Source organism: Artemia sp. Qi Xiang Cuo, chromosome 19 (assembly GCF_049724085.1).
Source record: "Artemia sp. Qi Xiang Cuo chromosome 19, ASM4972408v1, whole genome shotgun sequence".
NCBI classification, from domain to species: Eukaryota; Metazoa; Arthropoda; class Branchiopoda; order Anostraca; family Artemiidae; genus Artemia; species Artemia sp. Qi Xiang Cuo.
Window position 1 is genome coordinate 34,193,390 of NC_142812.1, and position 18,992 is coordinate 34,212,381.

Sequence of the window (18,992 nt, forward strand, 5' to 3'; positions counted from 1 at the left end):
ATGTCTCCCTTCATTTGGACTAAGCCTGGACAAGGATGCCACGGGATAATCGCTTTTTATTGGTAAAAAAAACATTTTCCATGTAACATAAAAGATCACATTCATATGTTTACCAGCACAAAAGGTGGAGAGGTGGGGGGCATCATGAGTACCTTCAGGAGAGATTTTCTACGAGGGGAAGGGCAAGTTCTACCAGGAACTTTATATTCTTGAAGTTTAAATGAAAATATTGGTTTTTACTATATATATATATATATATATATATATATATATATATATATATATATATATATATATATATATAAACAAAACTATGAAAGTTGTATACAAACAACTTTCCAAAAAAAAGTTTTTAACGGAAAAGTAAAGAGCTATATTAAACATAAGTCAAATATTAATCGAAGTTTGAAACGAGCATAAATAACTATCAATAAATAACTGAAACCCACAATGAACGGGAATTATAACAAATAATCAAGTTTAACTTAAAATGAATAAAAACTAGAGCAAAGTGGAGTAGGACTAATGCTCCCTATGCCTTGTAAAGAACAGAATATCTCTTGCAATCTACTGAAAGCAATTTTAGTTCAAGTTGTGAGTTTTTATTTATGATAAAAACAAAGAGAAAGAAAATCCTCACATTGACCAACATTACGGACAACTTTAATTAAATACAGATTGACAGTTTAATATACTCATTTTTGAGACTCTCAGTAACCTTTTTATTTATTAACGTTATAAAAGAGAAAACGTTTAGAATATATTTTATTTTCAGCAAAGTGTAAATAACGGTCTTGTCTTTACAGGGTATAGGAAACGTTAGCCCTAGTTTTATTTGCTGTAGTTTCTGTTCTTTTTAAGTTTAACTTGATTATTTATTGTAATTTCAGTTTATTTTGGGTTTCATGTATTTATTGATTTTGATATATATTTGTTTTACATATGAATTGCCGCTAAAATCTATTTACACTTTTTTTAGGTTTAATTTAGCTCTTTTTTTTGAAAAATTTCTTTTGTGTAGAGGTTTTTTCGAAACTCATTTCTGTTCACTATTAATTGAATTAGATTTTTTATTGGTTAATAAAACCAATATCTGTAAAACTTTTTTTTAGTTTTTCTCCTAAAAAATTAAGATTTTGGCTTGCAATTTATATTTTGAAAAAATTGTAACAAATTCAAATAATAGTTGTATCTATTGAACTTTGGATGGATGGGTAAGTGGATTAATGTTCAAAAAAGTTTACGGAATATCTGCTTAATCTTTGGACTTCTACAAGATTGAAGCCATTCTGACCACTGTCATGTTGGAACCCTGAATATGGACAAATGTCGGTATACCCCCCTTAACATACCTTAAGAGTTTCAGCTCAATTCCCTAAGGTGTTCCTGAGATATTGCAGATGAACGCTTTCGGCAACATAAGATATACATAGTGTCTTGGTTTAGTTCAATATCCCCCTCAATAGACTATGACAACCTGCATGACTTTAGTGAGTTTTGATTTAGTTCAATAACCCCCTCAATATTTCTGGAAAGTTTTACCTTAATACCCTTAGCCTTGCAAATAGTAATATCAGTAGTAGTAGTGGTAGTAGTAGTAGTAATAGTAGTATGCACATAGTGCGTTTTGCCTTGTACGACATCTCCCTCAACATGTCAAGAAAGTTTCTACTTAATACCTTAGCCGTTCCTGAGATATTCCCTATATGCCATTTTGATAACCTACAAGCACATAGTGATTTTTAATTTACTTCAACACCCCCCTCGACACTCCTGAAAATTTCATCTTAATACCCCTAGCCTCAGCAGTAGTAGTTGTTGTAGCATGAGTAGTAGTATTAGTATTATGCGCATAGTGCACTTTAATTAGTTCACCCCCCTCAACATTCCCTGAAAGTTTCACCTTAATACCCTTAGTCTTAGCAATAGTAGTAGTTGTAGTAGTAGCGGTAGCAGTAGTAGCACTATTAGTAGCAGTAGTAGTAGCGGTAGCAGTAGTAGCACTATTAGTAGTAGTAATAGCAGTAGTCTGCACATTGGGCCTTTTAGTTAGTTCAACATCCCCCTCAACATGCCTTGAATCTTGAACTTAATACTCTTAAGTCGCTAATGAGATGTTGCTGACAATTTGAATGCACATGTTGTGTTTCGATTTAGTTCACCATCCCCTTCAACATTCCCTGAAAGAATCAGCTTAGTATCTCCATTAATAAATCTTATATGTAATTAATGGGTAATTTGCATAGCTTACTACAGTCCCTGCCCCAAGGACTGTAAGGATCATGTTATCCCCAGGTACATAGTTATTCGACATTTCTACTATGCTCAACGAAATGTATATATCAAAATTTTGATGTGATGTTATTGGGGAGTGGCAACGAATAGATGCAAGGGCGGGGGCTAGTATCCCTTTAATCACTTTTTAGCTCTTAAAAAAAAGGTACTAGAACTTTAAATTTCCGATCAAATGAGCTCCCTCCGAAGTTCTTACGACCTTAAAAAAAATATTTCGTGCATGTTGCCACCTCTCCAGCCCTCTGTTCCTTAAACATTAAAACTTAAAGGGAGTAAAAAACTTCCACACAGGAGAGGGATGGTCCTGACTGAAACGAATAGATGTTATTTTAGATATATCTAAGACCTTGTGCAACACCTTTCTTACCTATGAACTACAAGCTGCAATTGCCCAAAGTTATTTTTTAACGTAATTTTCCTCTTTTTTTTTAATGAAAGGATTGTATTCTGTTATTTTTTTCCTTAAAAAAGATAAAAATTCGTTAAACCGACAGAAGGAAGGAAAACTGTAGCCATCTTTCAAATTTTAGTACTATTTTATACTACAATTGACAAATTGTAATTTGCCATTTGTCTGCGTGACATGTGAACGTTTTCTGCGTTGTGGCAATAATAAATAAATCAAACAGTTTATGGTGACGAGCTGTAAGTAAGCAGTGATGCGGCTCAATAGTAACTGAAACTCTAAAAAACGGAATGTTGATATCAATAGATATATACAAAGTTGGGTTATTATGCTGATTCCAAATATTTAAGATTCATTAACTTTAGCGTTGACTATCAAATGCTACGAGCCTGAGAAAATTTGCTTGATATCGGAAAAGGGGGGAAACACTGTTTAAAAGTCTAAGAATCTGAATTAAAATCATACCGTTAGATTCAGCGTATCAGAGAACCCTACTGTAGAGGTTTCAAGCTCCTTTTTGCGAAAATGTCGAATCTTGTATTTTTTGCTAGAAGAAAGATCACGGATGTGTGTTTACTTGTTTTGTTTTGCTTTTTTTCCTAGGGGTTGTCGTATCAAACCGATTGTCCGCGAACATCAGGAAAAGGCTCATTCGAACTGAAATTGAAAGTTCTAGCGCCCTTTTTCAGCGACCAAAGAGATCGGAGGGCAACTAGCCCCCTTCCCACGCCCCCATTTTTCCTCCAAGTCCTCCGATCAAAATTCTGAGATAGCCATTTTGTTTAAGATAGTTTTACGGTCCACGAACTATGTCCTTGAAGATATGACCTCTCATATCTCCCGGGGAAAGGTCTTAAGTTATAAAATTTGCAAATTGTTTATGGAAGTGTGCAGATATTTTTCGGGTGGGGGGGGGCTTTCCACGGAAGAAATTTTCCATAGAAGGGGAGTTTCCAAGGAGTGAACTTTTCAGGGGGGATTTTACACAATGGGAATTTGCTATGATTTCTACACTAAGTCCAACCAATTTCACATGTGGAGATGTTAAGGGTAATTATCCTGGGTAAATTTTCACCCTGATTGAATTGTCTGGAGGATCTATTTGTGGGAGGGGGGCTTCCCCTCTTCACGGCTTCGCTTTTTACGCTAAAGTTTGAAGTTTGTTCCAAATCTGTAATAACGACTCCTGTACACACAAGGGTCGTTTAACTAGAACAACAAGAAGCCTTTTTTAAAGGACTAAAACACTTTAGTTCGAAGAGCGATGTGTTGAGGAGGGGACAACCCTCCTCATATACGTAATGATTCCTCTTTGTCTTAAGTTTTAATGTTGCTCCTTACTTTTAGTTGAAAATAATCGTGTTTCTATATTTAATATATATTCAAGTGACCTTCATTATTATTGCAAATGAAAAGAAAGAGGGAGAGAGACGAAGAAAAAGAAAAGATATGAGAGGAAATAAAAGTAGTTTTAAATTTGAGCAATTAGTTTTGTCTATGTTTAAAACTTCTGTTGTACCTAGAATAAGGCAGTATTTAATTAAAGCATGGTAAGAATCGTGTAAATTTTGTTGAGAGCCTTGATTAGATTGCTATTCAGGTGCACTCCAGTGGGAAGTAATTACTAAAATAATGGACTAATGAAGCGACACCGAAAATGTATTGTTTGCTCATCACATTCGTCACATACAACAGCGCATGAGCAGATTAAAAGATAACAGGTGTTCGGATGACAGTCGTATACATGATGCTAATGTCAATTTTTTTTCTTCAATCAACTTACAAGCATAAGCTGTATTTTTCTTCGGTAAATGTTTTTAAGAATTATTACGATATACTTCTTTGCAATAAGATAAGATAACGTATATTTCAAGCCAAAATATGGTCATGTACACAAAAAACTTACAAGATTAACGAATTACAACACTCGTCAAAATAATAAATAAGAAATAAAAACTACTCTCTTCTTTTTGCAAAAAAAAAAACTGATCAAAATATCTTCCCACTAGACAAATAAACTGTGGCAACCTACTCTTCAAGGCATCAGGAAGCAGCAATCCTTCATTTCCAAATAAATTTACCCTTGCCCCAAAAAGACCTCGACAGCTACTCAGACAAAGCTAATTAGTATCCGCTTCGAAAGCAAAGACGCTTCTGACAGCGTTATATAATGCGGAATTCGTGGTTTCCATTCAGTATTTACGCAGCATTTTCGTTGTGACCTTGCTTCTTAGTCGGCTATTCCAGAAGAAGACTTTGGACTTGGGTGCTGCCGAATGCCACGTTTCCAATCTTTTAGATGTTTTGGAAAAGCGACGGGAAACGTGTGACGATGAGTTTGCATTAGTATTCGAGCAATTAAAAGAATTGTCAGATGAAATCCAATTGTCTGTTGAAGTTCCAATGATTACACAAAGACAGGTTCATCGAAATAATCCTCATCAGACTATGCCTGAATAATATTATCGACGTGCTGCTTTTCTACCTGTGCTCGACTCAGTCATAAGTGACTTAAAGGAGCTGATTCTCAAGAGAAACACCGAACTCTATCCGATTAACCGTACTGCTGCCATCAAATATTGTGAATTGTACTGATGATTGCTGCAATCTTCCATCAAAGAGATCTCTAGCATGTACAGTCAACTTCTTGGCTTAACCGTGCTGTCTACCAGCGCAACGCTTGTTTTGGCAGAAGCGCATGTGTGAAGAAGTAGATGGCTTCGGGTTAAGAGAAGGAGGTATTTTTCCATGTTCAGCGGAAGAAACTGCTAAGGCATGTGACAGAGGCCTATATCCTTATGTCAGCTCACTTCTTGCTATTTTCATATCTCTTTCAGTGAGCGTGGCATCTGTTGAGCGTAGTTTCTCAGCTTTACGCAAACTGAAAACCTGGCTCAGAGCACAGATGGGGAAAACTAGACTCAGTAGTTTGGCCCTCCTTAATGTGCATCGTGACATCGATATCAGCATTGACAGGGTAATTGACAGGTTTGCGAAGAGTGGAGCCAGGAAGCTGGAATTTTTCTTGTAAAACAGTTGTCAGTTGATTAAGCACAGTTCTTGTAAGGATTATTGTAATATATGAAAACCCCATTTCCATTAAATAAGAGACCGACAGGGACAATTAAAATCCGAAAAAAAAGCAACCTTGTTTGGCTGAAAAAAGGACACTGCCCCCACTCTTTTCGGTAAGAGTCCCCACCTAGAACGAAAGCCTGGATCTGCCCCTGGCTTCAGGGATTTGTAATTCACCTTTTCCTTGTCTATTTTTTCCTGACCAAAATTGCTTTGTATCCCATACCATATAGGCCTTCTCTATCTCTTTCTGTTTCACTCTAATTTTCTCCCGTTGTTTCCTCCATTTCAGCCTATTATATTCCCTTCTCCTTTCCTTAAACCGTAAAAACAAACTCTGTCTTTCTTCTTCTACAGAGCAATCATTCGCTAAATCTAATAACTCCTCCAACTCTTTTTTAAAAGAGGTACATTCATTATAAAGAAAAAAATTAGTTTTACTTTTCATATTTGGTTTCTCTGACACACTAGCACACTCATAAATCACAAAGCCCAAATCTTCCAAAATTTCATCTATATCTCTTATTTCTTCATGCAGATTTCCCACTTTCTCAATTATTTCAAGCTTCAAAAACTCCTCATTCATCAACTCCAGCTCATCTTTACTCCGTTCACTCTTTAAAACTTCCATGAAAAACAAAGATCCTTTGATACCCTACTAGTAGGTCTATCACCTTTCTTGTTCCTTGGAACTCCTCTTCCAAGGCAAAGCTTAATCTCAACTGGCTCATTTTTTTCCCAAAGTCACCCGATCAAAATTTTGAGATAGTCATTTTGTTGAGCATGGTTGAAAATATGATAGCTATGTCTTTTAGGATGACTTAATCCGCAGAAGTCCTCATGGGGAGTTCTTAATGTTTTGAGCTTTACCCAATGTTAACCTATGGTATTGGTTATTGGGAAGTATAGAGACGTTTTCCGGGGGTATTTTCGCTGGTAGATGTAGGGGTGGAGGCGCGGGGTTATATGGGAGGATCTTTCCATGAAGGAAGTTTTATGGGGGAAAGGACATTGCTATGAAGGGGGCGCCGGATTTCCCATCATTATTAAAGAAAAAGATCAGAAATTAAATAGAAAAAAAGTTTTTCAACTGAAATTAAGGAGCAACATCAAAACTTAAAACGAACAGAAAATATTACGTATATGATTGGGTTCACCCCCTAGTCAATACCTCGCTTTTTAAGCCAAAGATTTTTTAGTACTTTCATAAGAGTTATTTATTATAATTATCAGCCTATGTGATTAAGGGGTCATTTTTAAAGAAATGGAACAAAATTCGAACTTTAGCTTAAAGAACAAGGTATTGACTAGGGGCCGAACCCCCTAATATACGTATTAAAAATCTATGGATATAGAAGTTCGTTCCGTAAATTAATTCGTAAGTTACGTATATTTATTACTAATAAAAACGTTCGTAAATAAAATTAAACAAGTTTCGAGAAAGCCATTTAACCAATTAAAAGTAAAATTAATATGCAAATTTTGTTATAATTATTCATGTATGGTGAGCCAATATCAAAACCTGCATTAATTCAAAAACATTCAAAAATTAAATAAAAAAAAACATGTTTTTTTTAACTGAAAGTAAGGAACGACGTTAAAACTTAAAACGAACAGAAATTATTCCTTATATGAAAGGGGCTGTTCCCTCCTCAACGCCTCGCTCTTTACGCTAAAGTTTGACTTTCTCAAAACTATATTTTTTTTAAAAAATAAAAAACTTTAGCGTAAAGAGCGAGGCGTTGAGGAGGGGACAGCCCCTTTCATATACGGAATAATTTCTGTTCGTTTTAAGTTTTAACGTCGTTCCTTACTTTCAGTTAAAAAAAACTTGTTTTCTTTAATTAATAATATATTAGAAGTCACAAGACCTAACTTAAAAATGAAGTTTTTTTAAGTTTGTTTACTCCATATTTTGCAGGTTTTTGTTTAACACCAAATCAAAATGATAACAAGTGTAAAAACTGTTTTGCCCTCCCCTCTCGTTTCAAAATGTGAAACCTATTGTGAGTCAGAATAGAGTGTCTTAAATAAAAATGAATTAAGCCATGGTCACTAGTCGTTTAAAGTTGCCAACTACTCTCAGTTTCCTTTTCAAACCTTAACCAACAAAATTATCTCTAAGTGACCAGCATTAAGGCCTGTAGTTTAATGAAGACCATGAGTGACGCTACTTAAAATAAAACTTAGAGTCTAAAGCTGCATTTAGCTGCGTAATATACACAGTCTCTTCTTGTTATGCTATATTATTATGGTATTATTTATGATAGCTTAAATAATAAATCATAAAAACAGAATTACCGGTTAAAATATAGTACATATTTTATTTATGAGTCATCTTTGTTTATGTAGTATTTTGGGAGTAATTATATAACTAAAATTGTTTGAATGAAGATTTGATAGCTTCTTTTTTTTTTCTTTTTTTTAGTGAGACTTAGTACCATGTCCATCCTTAGTAGGTCTTTTTTTTTGTGACCAATAAGGTAAGTTTATGCAGCCCTTATTTTCATAACCGATCATTGTCATCAAATTTGAAAGATGCTAGGAACTCGAATAACCCTCTTATCTAAAATAATTAAGTTATTTATGCAATTAACAAACTTTATATATGATTAGTAGATCATGTAATGTTCTACATGAGAGCAGTTTATATGTGCAAAGGTTCTGGAGAATGCTAATACAGACCATTTTCTGTAACTAACATCAGTGCTAGGCGTATTTCCCTGGAAAATCCCACCGGGAAATTCCTCCCGGAAAGTTCCCCCTACATACAGCTAAATATTAATTATGACAAATAAAAATAATGAATAAAAGACGCAATTATGGAATAATTCTACCTATAGTATTTATTAATTCTGTAGTATTTATTTTTACATTTTTATTTATTTTATTTTATTTTGTGTTTTCGGGGTTGTTTTAGCATAGCAGGGTAAAATAAAGGTTAAAAAAAATAATTTGGAATTATAAAATTAGCGGTAACTGTAGAATAGTTAAGCTCTGATGGAAATGCACAGAGATAACAGATTGGGACTAAGAGGTACGAGTAGTTACTTTAATAACCAAAAAAAAAAGGTAGTTACTTCCCGTGGACTTTGTCTAGTACCGACCAGAAGTGTCTCTGGCCAAAATATTTGAGGGGGGTCAATGGGTTTTACAGACTGGCTGGTCATTTTGACCGACTGATTTGGGTAATATTGCTAGTAAAAGTAACTTCATAAAAAAAAAAAAAAAATCAACACTTATCCGTGATCTTTCTTGTGGGAAAAATGCATATTCCACATTTTGTAGTTAGGAGCTTGAAACCTCCACAGTAGGTTTCTCTAATATACCAAATCTAATGGTGTGATTTGCATTACGATTACTTGCCTTTTTGGGGATGTTTTCCTCATTTTTTGAAGAGTAGGCAAGTTTTCTCAGATTTGTGGCGTTTGGTGTGCCGCATTAAATTTGATAAGCTTTGTATATTTGAAATCGGCACAAAAAAACTAATTCTTTTTATGTATTAATTATTATCAAATTTCCTTTCGTCAGGGCTTTGGTTACTGTTGGCGCGAGTCACCCCTTATTTACAGTTTGTTATAACGAATTCTTATGTCATGCACTCTATTCTACACATATTTTGGAATATAGGTGGAATTTGCATAATCACTTCTTTTCTTCGTTCTATTTATTTGCCTTAATATCCCTTTGGCTGCTCCATTTTACATTTGGGGAAGATTCTCCAGGGGAAATTTTCGGTGAGGGGGATGGGAATAACCCACTAATATTTGTTCAAAAACACTAATATTCAAGGGGCGAAGCCTTGCAAAAAAAGAAATCTTGATTCTGCTCCTTATTATTCTTGCTTTAAAACATAGTGGTGCAAATGCTTTCTATAGCTGATGTAAGGGAGACGCTAAAATAGTGCAGTTTACTTAAATGACTCGTAGATTTACCAGAACATAAGCAACTTCCCGTAAACAACGTCATCGATCGGTCAGTTAGCATAGACCAACATTTCTAGTGGCTGCTCGCTTGAAATTAGTTTATATTGTAGGGTGTAACATTTCGCACAGTTCTGCAATAGTTGCGGAATTAAAAATAGAGCCTTTTTAGGAGACATTTGATTGCAATACAAGTGATTTAGTTAACTTTTAGAGTTAGCTACCGTCACATTTTTAATTGGGGGACTTTTGTAGAAAAGCGTATGTGTTCAACTATTAGTTTTAGTAGTGTAAACAGTTATAATTCTTAGTTAAACAAAGACGTAGGTTCAGATTAGAGCCATAAAGACTAACTGCAACACTTGTATTATGGGGAGCTTTAGCTGAGGGGGACCTGAATGCGTGTTCGCACACTCTCTCAGATTATGGAAACATACAAAATTGTCAGTTCTAACATTTGAAAGGAAATTCACAATATTCCGTCAGAAATCTTTTGAAGCATTCATAAGCTCTCTTAAAATAGTTTCTAGTGATAATCTGTTAATATAGTTTCAATGCTGGGTTATTTCCTACTGACCCCCTAAAAAATTAACCTTGGAGTGCCAAGTGGATTTGGCCCTCCAAAACTTCAGTCTTAGCCCGAGCTTGCGCAAATAAAGCCTCTTTCTGTGCTCTGGGCAAGAAACTGGGTCTTTTTAAGGTAAAGAGCATATAAATAAATTTTTTTTAAATTTTTAACGGTCTTTTTTTTCACATAAATTTAGAACATCGAATCATAGGCAGCACGCTAGCGCTGCCTAAGTAAAGAACGATGTGGGCACAATGTATTTTTTTTCTTCTTCTTCAGTCGGGCACTTCGTATCGAAGGAGTTGTCGTAGAAACTTCGAAAAGGGCTTATTCGATTGGAAATTGGAGTGGCTAGTGCTCTTTTTGATAGTTAAAAGTGATTGGAGGGCAACTAGCCCCCCCACGCCCATCATTCCCCCAAACACATCCAATCAAAATTTTGAGATAGCTATTTTGTTCAGCGTAGTTGATTTCCAGATGGAAAATATATTTTTGAGGAGGATTACTCCCCCATAACCCTCGGGGCAAGGGTTTCAAGTTATGCCCTGAGGGAGGCCTGTCCTTCTCTCTGTTTACTAGCCTGAGTTGAGACTAAGGAGATTCTCAGGGTTGAGGTTAAGATACTGCCAATATACGTTGTGCCCTCAGATTTTTTTTTAAATTAACGTTTTGTTAATATAGCGACTGTAAGTAACTTTTGCATATTCCTCCAAACCCCCCCCCACCCCTCTCTCTCTCTTGAATACAAATGTGGGCTATAATTGCAAGTTTGGCCCCAGTGCTATTCATTTAGTTGTGCTTCAACACAATGTGGAATCAAATAGGTCCAACAATATAGGAACAAGATGATCTAGCAATGGAGAAAGGTTGTTTTACAGATCAATGCGGCAGATTTTAGACATATTTATGAAGTTCGAGCTTTTATTGAAGATGTTTAAGCATGAGATCCTATTTCTCGTATATGCATATAGCCTGTCATTGAAATAAATCTTTTTGTAAAGCAGAACAGAGCACGGAAGCAAGTTTCGATTAAACCGTGTGCGGTTGGTCCAAATTCGAACCGCCTTTAAGACTAATCAAACTGATCCGTAAATCTCTTTCCATTTGGAAAAGTAGGCAGTTTGGATATTTTGGGGCTTAAGATCTATTGAGTGCTGTAAAAACATAACTATTAGTGTGTTCGGTTTTGTAATTTATTGGTAGCAGGATGAAGTTGGATCTCAAGTTGACAATAAAAGAAACACCCATTTATCTATTTACTACCACTATAATATAAATAGAATGTTCAAGCTTTGGAATGTAAGGGTATATGTCACACAATCTTTGACATTAAAGTACAATCATTATGTTCAATAACTTAGTAGAAATTGAATTATTGGTCGGGTTTAAAAGATTTATAATTGGATAAGAAGCCAAAGCAATAAAACCGTGTTTAATTTTTATGTTTTTAGATTATGGCGTTAAAGCACATAATTGACTCTCAGTTTTTGCGTTCACAAAAAATTTATAAAATGTGGATCTGTATTCAAGAACGGCAAAAAAAAGGAAACTTCTTCCGTTGGATAAACTGTATAGTTTCGGAATTCACCAAAGCCAGTCCAAAAAGCTTGCGAGCCAAGCTTTTCCAGTCCAACGGAGCTTTTTCCGTTTCTATAATGAAAAAAAGGTTAATATAGTAAAGTCACTTTTATGATTGATAAGCGGCCAAAAATTGTACGTTTTGCCAATTCAGCTGTTTCAAAAGGAAAGATAGGCCGTCCGAGAATAGGTGGGGAGAGGTTATAAGAAAAGAATTGGGGGAGTTGGGACCTTTGTAAGAGGGAAGATTGAAGCTTTGAATAAAGTGAATAAAAGAGGAGCTTCTGCCTCAGCTGTGTTGGCTAATAAGGGCTGATTGGTACTGCGATAATATGGTAGTTGGAGTAGTAATAACGTAAAGTCAAAAATTTTGTTAAAATAAAACTTTTATAAGTTGTCAAACTGTTAATGACGATTTTCTTTTCGTCAAAAAGCTAGCTCTTGTAAATTATTGTTCTGGGCTTTGATAAGGTCTACAAGTTGAGGTCTTGGGGAATTAGGTGGCTGCTCAGGTTTATAGCTTCTACTCAAAGTGTTTTTGCTTTTTTTGTAAAAAAAGGAAAAATGTAAAACTTTATCGTTTGGCCAGAATTTGAAACTCTTCTAAAAACCTTTCAAAGAATTATATAAGAAGAAAGATATTTGTATATACAAAATAAAATTACACCAATAAAATCGTTAAGGTGTTCTGCCCTGTGTCGGTTCAAGTAAACCAGGGGATAGCGCCCAGGCTGTCCACCTCATTAGGCGTCCACTGAAATTTATGTGCTATCTATAAATAGTAGTTTGTATCCCCTTGCTCATAATGATAAAATCAATGCCGGAAGCCCGCAAAAAGCTTTTATGATTTCTCTAGTATAATAATGACAATGCAGAATAAAAGAAAGGTCCAATAACAAGTGTTGGGTGATATTCAATATCACTACTGATATACTGTATATACTGGATAAAATATAAATGCTAAACATCCAAACAACACTATCAATGTCAGAAATCATGCAATTATCCTAGCAGTACTTAAATACTTAATTTTCAATTAATTTGAGTCCCCTTCAGTTTCTATGGCTAGGCTACCTAGTTCATATGAAGAGCGTTGCCTCTGATAAGACTTGTAAACAATTGTCAATTTGTACTATTTACGGCCCTTTCCCCATGTGCTGTTAAGACATGTCGTCATCGGAGGCATATTTATTGGACCTTTCGTCTATTTCAATCAAAATGGGCATCTAAAAATTCTGATTGGATCTTCTGGGGGCTAGAGGGGTAGGTAGTACAAAAGTGCATGGATGAGGTTGCCCCGCAATCACTATCGACTTGAAAAAGGACACTATAACTTTCAATTTCTAGTTGAATAAGCACCCTCCCAAGTTTGTATGACCATCACTTCCATACGAAGTGGCCGGGAGGACACGGAAAGCAAGAAAGAATTAATACATTTGAGCCACGTGGTTCCTTACTAAGGCAACACTAGAGTGCTTCCTCTGATTTAAGGGGAATAAATAAATAGTTATACTAACATCTGTAAAATTCAATGTGGGATTTTGAGTTCGTGCGTAGTAGTCCTTAGTGAGTTGGATAAATAAATAAAAAAAACTCTGTGTACAATTTTAACAGAATTGCACATCAGCGACGTCTGATGTACGTCATCAGGAAAAAAAGGTGTACTAACTAAAAGTACGGGGAGGGATGAGAATAAGAGCTTGATCTTTGTCTTGGAGGAATAGATATACCTCTTGAATATCTGTTTTTAAGTCTAGGGTAAGTCACATTTAGTCTTTATGGGGATTTCAAGGGTAGTTGACTCACTGTTAAAAAACTTACGGTACTGTACAATAATCTTTTTCCGTCCAACAAAATCAACCACCGATTAATGTGTTTCCTGTATAATTTGGAAAGTTAGGCCCGAGAGTTTCCATCATACCTAATAACAATGGGGGGGAATGACTCTGGAAGGTCTCTTAAGGACACACTGGAAAATCAGTAATTTCTTTGGCAAATTTGACCACTCTTATAAAATAAAACAAAAGAAGAAAGCTTTAACGCAATCGGAGTTTCATCCCTGTTATCAGGGAATAAAAAAAAACGGCATTGTTGACTGAATCAAATTACATGAATCAGTCTATAACTTTTTCATTCATATATTTAATGCAAATAACATACCATCGTTAAGGCGTGGGCTTATTGACTGGCGACTTTTACCTCATCTTCATTTGATTTATTGATGTTCGTGATTCTACATTTACCTTTGGCAATTTTATCTATTTATATCATGCTAATAAGAATTGGAGACGACTCTAATCTCCACCAACAGATTATTTTTATGTCTTAAAAAGTTGCTGTTAGAGGTTAAACTAGGTTGTTGAAGTGATATGGAATTGGGTCAATTTTCAGATGGCTATACAGGATTTTTATCCCTTTTTTCAAATGCCATCGTCGAGTTTGAAGCACACCTTTTTGTTTGCAAAATTAAATGACTGATATATTTAAAACGCGTATAAGAAGTTTATTCAACTTGATTTTTGTAATTTTTTCCTTGAATAGCCCATTACAATCATTGAATCGCGTTCAAAAGCTCTAATTGAAACCTATTGCAATAATTATTTGCTTGCTTAATAAAATACAATTCGTCCTTTTACGGATGTAAAACTCTCGAGTATATATAAGGCCATATTAAGGGGTCGGGTACGGGGTTTGAACCTCTCCCCCCCCCCATTGAGATTTTTGCCCGACTCTTAAAAAAGTAACAAAAATGCATATAAGCAAATTTTTAATGCGTTTTAAAAGTTTTATTGTAACACTCTCCCCTCGAACAAAAATCCTGGATAAACCCTTAGGTATGTACCTTTTAGTATAAGCAAACAATATGTTCTGTTAGTTGCAACGAACCGGTGTGATTCTATCCATTACATGAAGTATCACCATCCCATCATCAGGAAAACGAAAAAGAAGAGGAAACGAGGAAAGGAGTTACATCCAGGATATTCCAATGGGGATCAAATACCGCTGGATAAAATAAAGAATAGAAAAAGAATTCAAACTATGTATTAGAAAAGTATTTTGTACATTTTTAATATTATTGTCTATTTTTGAATAAAAAAAACGGATCTATGGTTTTGCAAGATTTTTTATTCTTTTTGTCACAGATTCATTTTGCTGTTCAAACTGCGCTGAATAGAGCACAATAATAACGCTTATTCAATTAGTCATTGCAATAAGTTGCATTTAGCTCTGTTGATCGTGGGGACTCAAATTTTGAGATAGTTATTTGGTTCAGCTAAGTTCGAACGGAAAATAACTATGCCTCTGGGGATGACATGACCCCCCACAGTCCCTTGGGGAAGGTTGTGGTATACGCATTCTCCCCATTGTTTACATAGCCTATAGTATTTGTTATTGAGAAACATACGGAAATTTGTAGGGGGTGGGGGGGGGGTTATGCGGGGAGAAACTCTCACAGGGAGGATTGTCTTTTTGGAGGAAAGTATCCAGGGGGAATTTTACACGGATGGGGGGGGGGGAAATAAGGCTATAACCTGTGCAATTTTGCCATTGTTTATACCCACGATAACTGCCAAAACCGAAAACACTCAAAATAGAAAGTATTTAGAAAGAGAATAGCTTTTCAAAATTGGGTGACGTTTATTATTGATGGATTCTATTTAATTTAATGATACATTACTCTTGAAAACCAATAAGAAAGAAGGCTAATGACAAAACCTTTAACAAAAACATTCTTAAAGTGGAAAAAACCTGTCAGAGAGATATTTCTGCTGTAAAATTTATGGCAGAAGATATTTCTGATAGTAAAAAATATATTGGTGAATCTGATGGATATAAAGGAGAAGATAAAGGAGATCAAGTAAATAAATATAATATAAATATTAAGTCAATTATTGTAATCCATATTTACTGTAGGCGAAATTTGATTGAAAATACCCTATCAGGAAACAGTCTTCGCATTAAATTTCACCAGGTAAAAATGTTTGACAACAACCCCTTGATGCAGAGGAAATTATTATGGAGAACCATAAATTAAACACAACCAAAAATAATCGCCTTACTCTGCAATCCCTGTTTACCCCACTGGGATTCAATTTTAGGATATACCTATTCCGGGACTGGCTCGTGACAACTCTATCATTTCTCGTGCCGAACATAATCGACCCATTAACGTTTATGGCCATTTAATGCTAATAACGACTAAATGTCTAAACATCAAACATTTTATGTGGCAAGATGTGTCAAAAGCAGATGGCAAAGGATGGCCAAGTGTTACAAAAGTGGCAAAAAACTAGAATGTCAAGAAACACGTGATTTTAGTTCTCGTCGTGACAGAATGTTTTGACAGGCTAGAGAAAAGAAAACACTGTTTTTTGTGGTCTGGATGGACAAGTAACAAGAAATTTATTGAAACTCTGACACTTCTTAGTCAGAAAATTCAAGTTAAGAAACATAGATGGGTTCTAGATGAGTCACAAAGAGATTTATTGGGGTGGCATTTGCTTTCTTTTAATGTATCATTTTCATGAATGAATCAGTCAATAATATATTTAAGTGAAATCAGTCCATTTTGGTAATGTTCAATTCAAAAAGATTAAGTCATCATTAAAACAAAAAAGACAAAAATCATGTAGACTATAATGTTTGTGTAGCTTATGACAATTCTCGGATTTTAGTAAAAATAATTTGTCCAATCTCATATTTCTCCATAAATGAAAAACCTATTATTTAAACGGCAGCTAACTATTAAATAGAAAAGAAACCAAAAATTTTTCCGCCTGGTGATAAGTGTGTTGAAATAAACAACAACATATATTTTCGGTTTGTATGTTCGCCGTTGTTTGCATAAAAGGTCAATTGGGTGATGTTTTTTGGAATTGATTTACCCTTGTATGAACGTAACGGATGTTGGTGATCAGTATTGACCTGGTTTGTTAATACTTGTTTTGCCAATCTCTAAACTCTTTTGATGTCAGAGAAAACGTAATCGAGTCCCATTATTCGCTAATAAGAAAAAGCAACAATTGACTATAGATGTGTTTGGGCGTGTTTTTATTTTTTAGTATATATAGTGCAACAGCTTATTCTATGTCATTCTTATTAGATACATTAATCAGTTTGAGTCACATTATTTTTATTTTGTTTAAGGATCCACCAGAATCCTTATATGTGGCAAATTTTTGTCCAGTAAGGACTGCCTTAAAAAAAATAATAAAAAATATTGGACTATGAAACTAAATATCTGCCAGTTCAGAATCCAAACATTCAATATTAATTGTATTCCTTATGGTGAAAAAAAAAAGAAAATTCCAGTCACTCGTTCTGCTAGACAGGATTGCACGTTCTCAAGGAACGTTGTTTTAGGAATGCCTTAAAAAAAATTAAGGTACTGGTGCATTATGCGGGTACCGCTATATACTGTATCAAGGATACCATTCACGAAACCCGTCAAACGGGCTATTTGCAAGAAACCGCTATAGATAAATGATTGCAAAGCCCTGGTTTCTCAATGAGTTACAATATTTAACAGATTGTTTTTTGGAGTTTAGACGGGGGGGGGAGGTACCTAGGTTAGGTTAGGTTATGTATTTAATATATGCTATGCTTTAAGTTAACCAGGCCCCTACCTATAATGTGCAAATATATAGCCCAATTTTTTTTCTAAACTATTATATATTCATCCTATTTTTTTATGTCATTAGCATTGACCAAATTTGACTTCTTTCGCGGTGCCCACATAATGCACCAGTACCAAAATTAAAAAAAAATATTGTACTATGAAACTAAATATCTGCCAGTTCAGAATCCAAGCATTCAATATTAATTGCATTCCTTATGGTGAAAAAAAAAAGAAGAAAATTCCAGTCACTCGTTCTGCTAGACAGGATTGCACATTCTCTCGGAATCGGACAAATCTCAAAGCAATTTAATAGGCCTACCTTTCTAGCCCGCGTTTGACACTTTAGTAGGCCTATCTAGACCCCATCAATCAGTTCTGCCGCCCATTTTCCGATCTCATCTTTTTAGGGTGGGACCACTCATCTTCCAAGTGATTATTTTAAACTGAGTGGAACAACTTTATCAGGAAGCGATCTCGAGATTACTATTACCGATATGCCACGCCATGGTTTCCTTACACAAATCTTTGAATCGGGCGAAAATCTTATGCAAGAATCATTAGAATTAGGTAAGCTGGAGTTTTATGTTTTTATAATACGATAATTCACTGGTTGTTTTTCGATCTTACTCCAGCAAGCTGACGCCAAGTGGATAAATTCCTATTGGCTCTCTTTCATTATCTTTATCAGGGGTTTTATTCATGCCTTCTATATCACGTGGAGATTAAAATACGTTTTATTATCATAAAAGGTGCTATACCTCATGATAAGAAGAGGTGCTGAATTTGAATTTGATCTAGGCCTAAGAAGTCTAGGAGCGTAGGTTTGCATAAACACAGACTATAGGGCCCTTATATAGGGGGCTTAATTCTTCCGCACCCCTAACCTTTTCGTTGACCCGCTGTCATTGAAAATTGAAAATTTAAATGCAATTTACAAAATGAAGTTTTATCCTTGCCAAAAATAAACCCCACTCCTGCCAAAAAACAAACAGATTAGTTAAGACGCAGTTCTTCGCAAAACAAAACTGCGGGTTGTGGTACTCATTGTTAGTAATATAAGCAGAAACCTTCCTATTTCACGACCCCATTCTTAATTTGTTTTTTTGGATTATAAAGAGACAGAGGCAGTTTTAGGGGACGGGCGGAGGGGGCACTTCCCCGGGTGCCCGTTTCAAATACAAGTAAAACATCCCACAATACCCTAAAGTAACGAAACAGCAGTAACTTTCATATAAAAAACGTGGACAACCGTTGTCCGTCTTTTTAGTTAATTTTTTTGGACAGTTTTGGCATTCTAGCGTCAACAATTTTGCTGTGTGGTAAAATTGTCACTGTCAAAATCCTAATAAGAATTTTGTTCTTGAAATTATGAAGCGAAATAATACTCAAGAATCAGTCAAGAAAAATCAAAATTTGGTAGTCCGATTTTATATTCGACAATCTGATTGTCAAGAAAAAAGGCCAAGGTGGAAGCAATGTAACTGACCCCATAATTTTAGAAAAAAAATTCGGCGCACAGAATATCAG

General features: G+C 35.1%; 1 protein-coding gene across 1 annotated transcript in view; it reads left to right on the forward strand.

Annotated features, from left to right (window-relative positions):
* LOC148940766 (uncharacterized) overlaps positions 1 to 18,992 on the forward strand; it is an 86,732-nt gene that overhangs the window by 66,530 nt on the left and 1,210 nt on the right. The window contains exon 7 of the mRNA XM_089105069.1: positions 17,873 to 18,032. Within this exon, the coding sequence (XP_088961195.1) occupies positions 17,873 to 18,032 (160 nt within the window). The remainder of the gene's footprint in view (positions 1 to 17,872; positions 18,033 to 18,992) is intronic.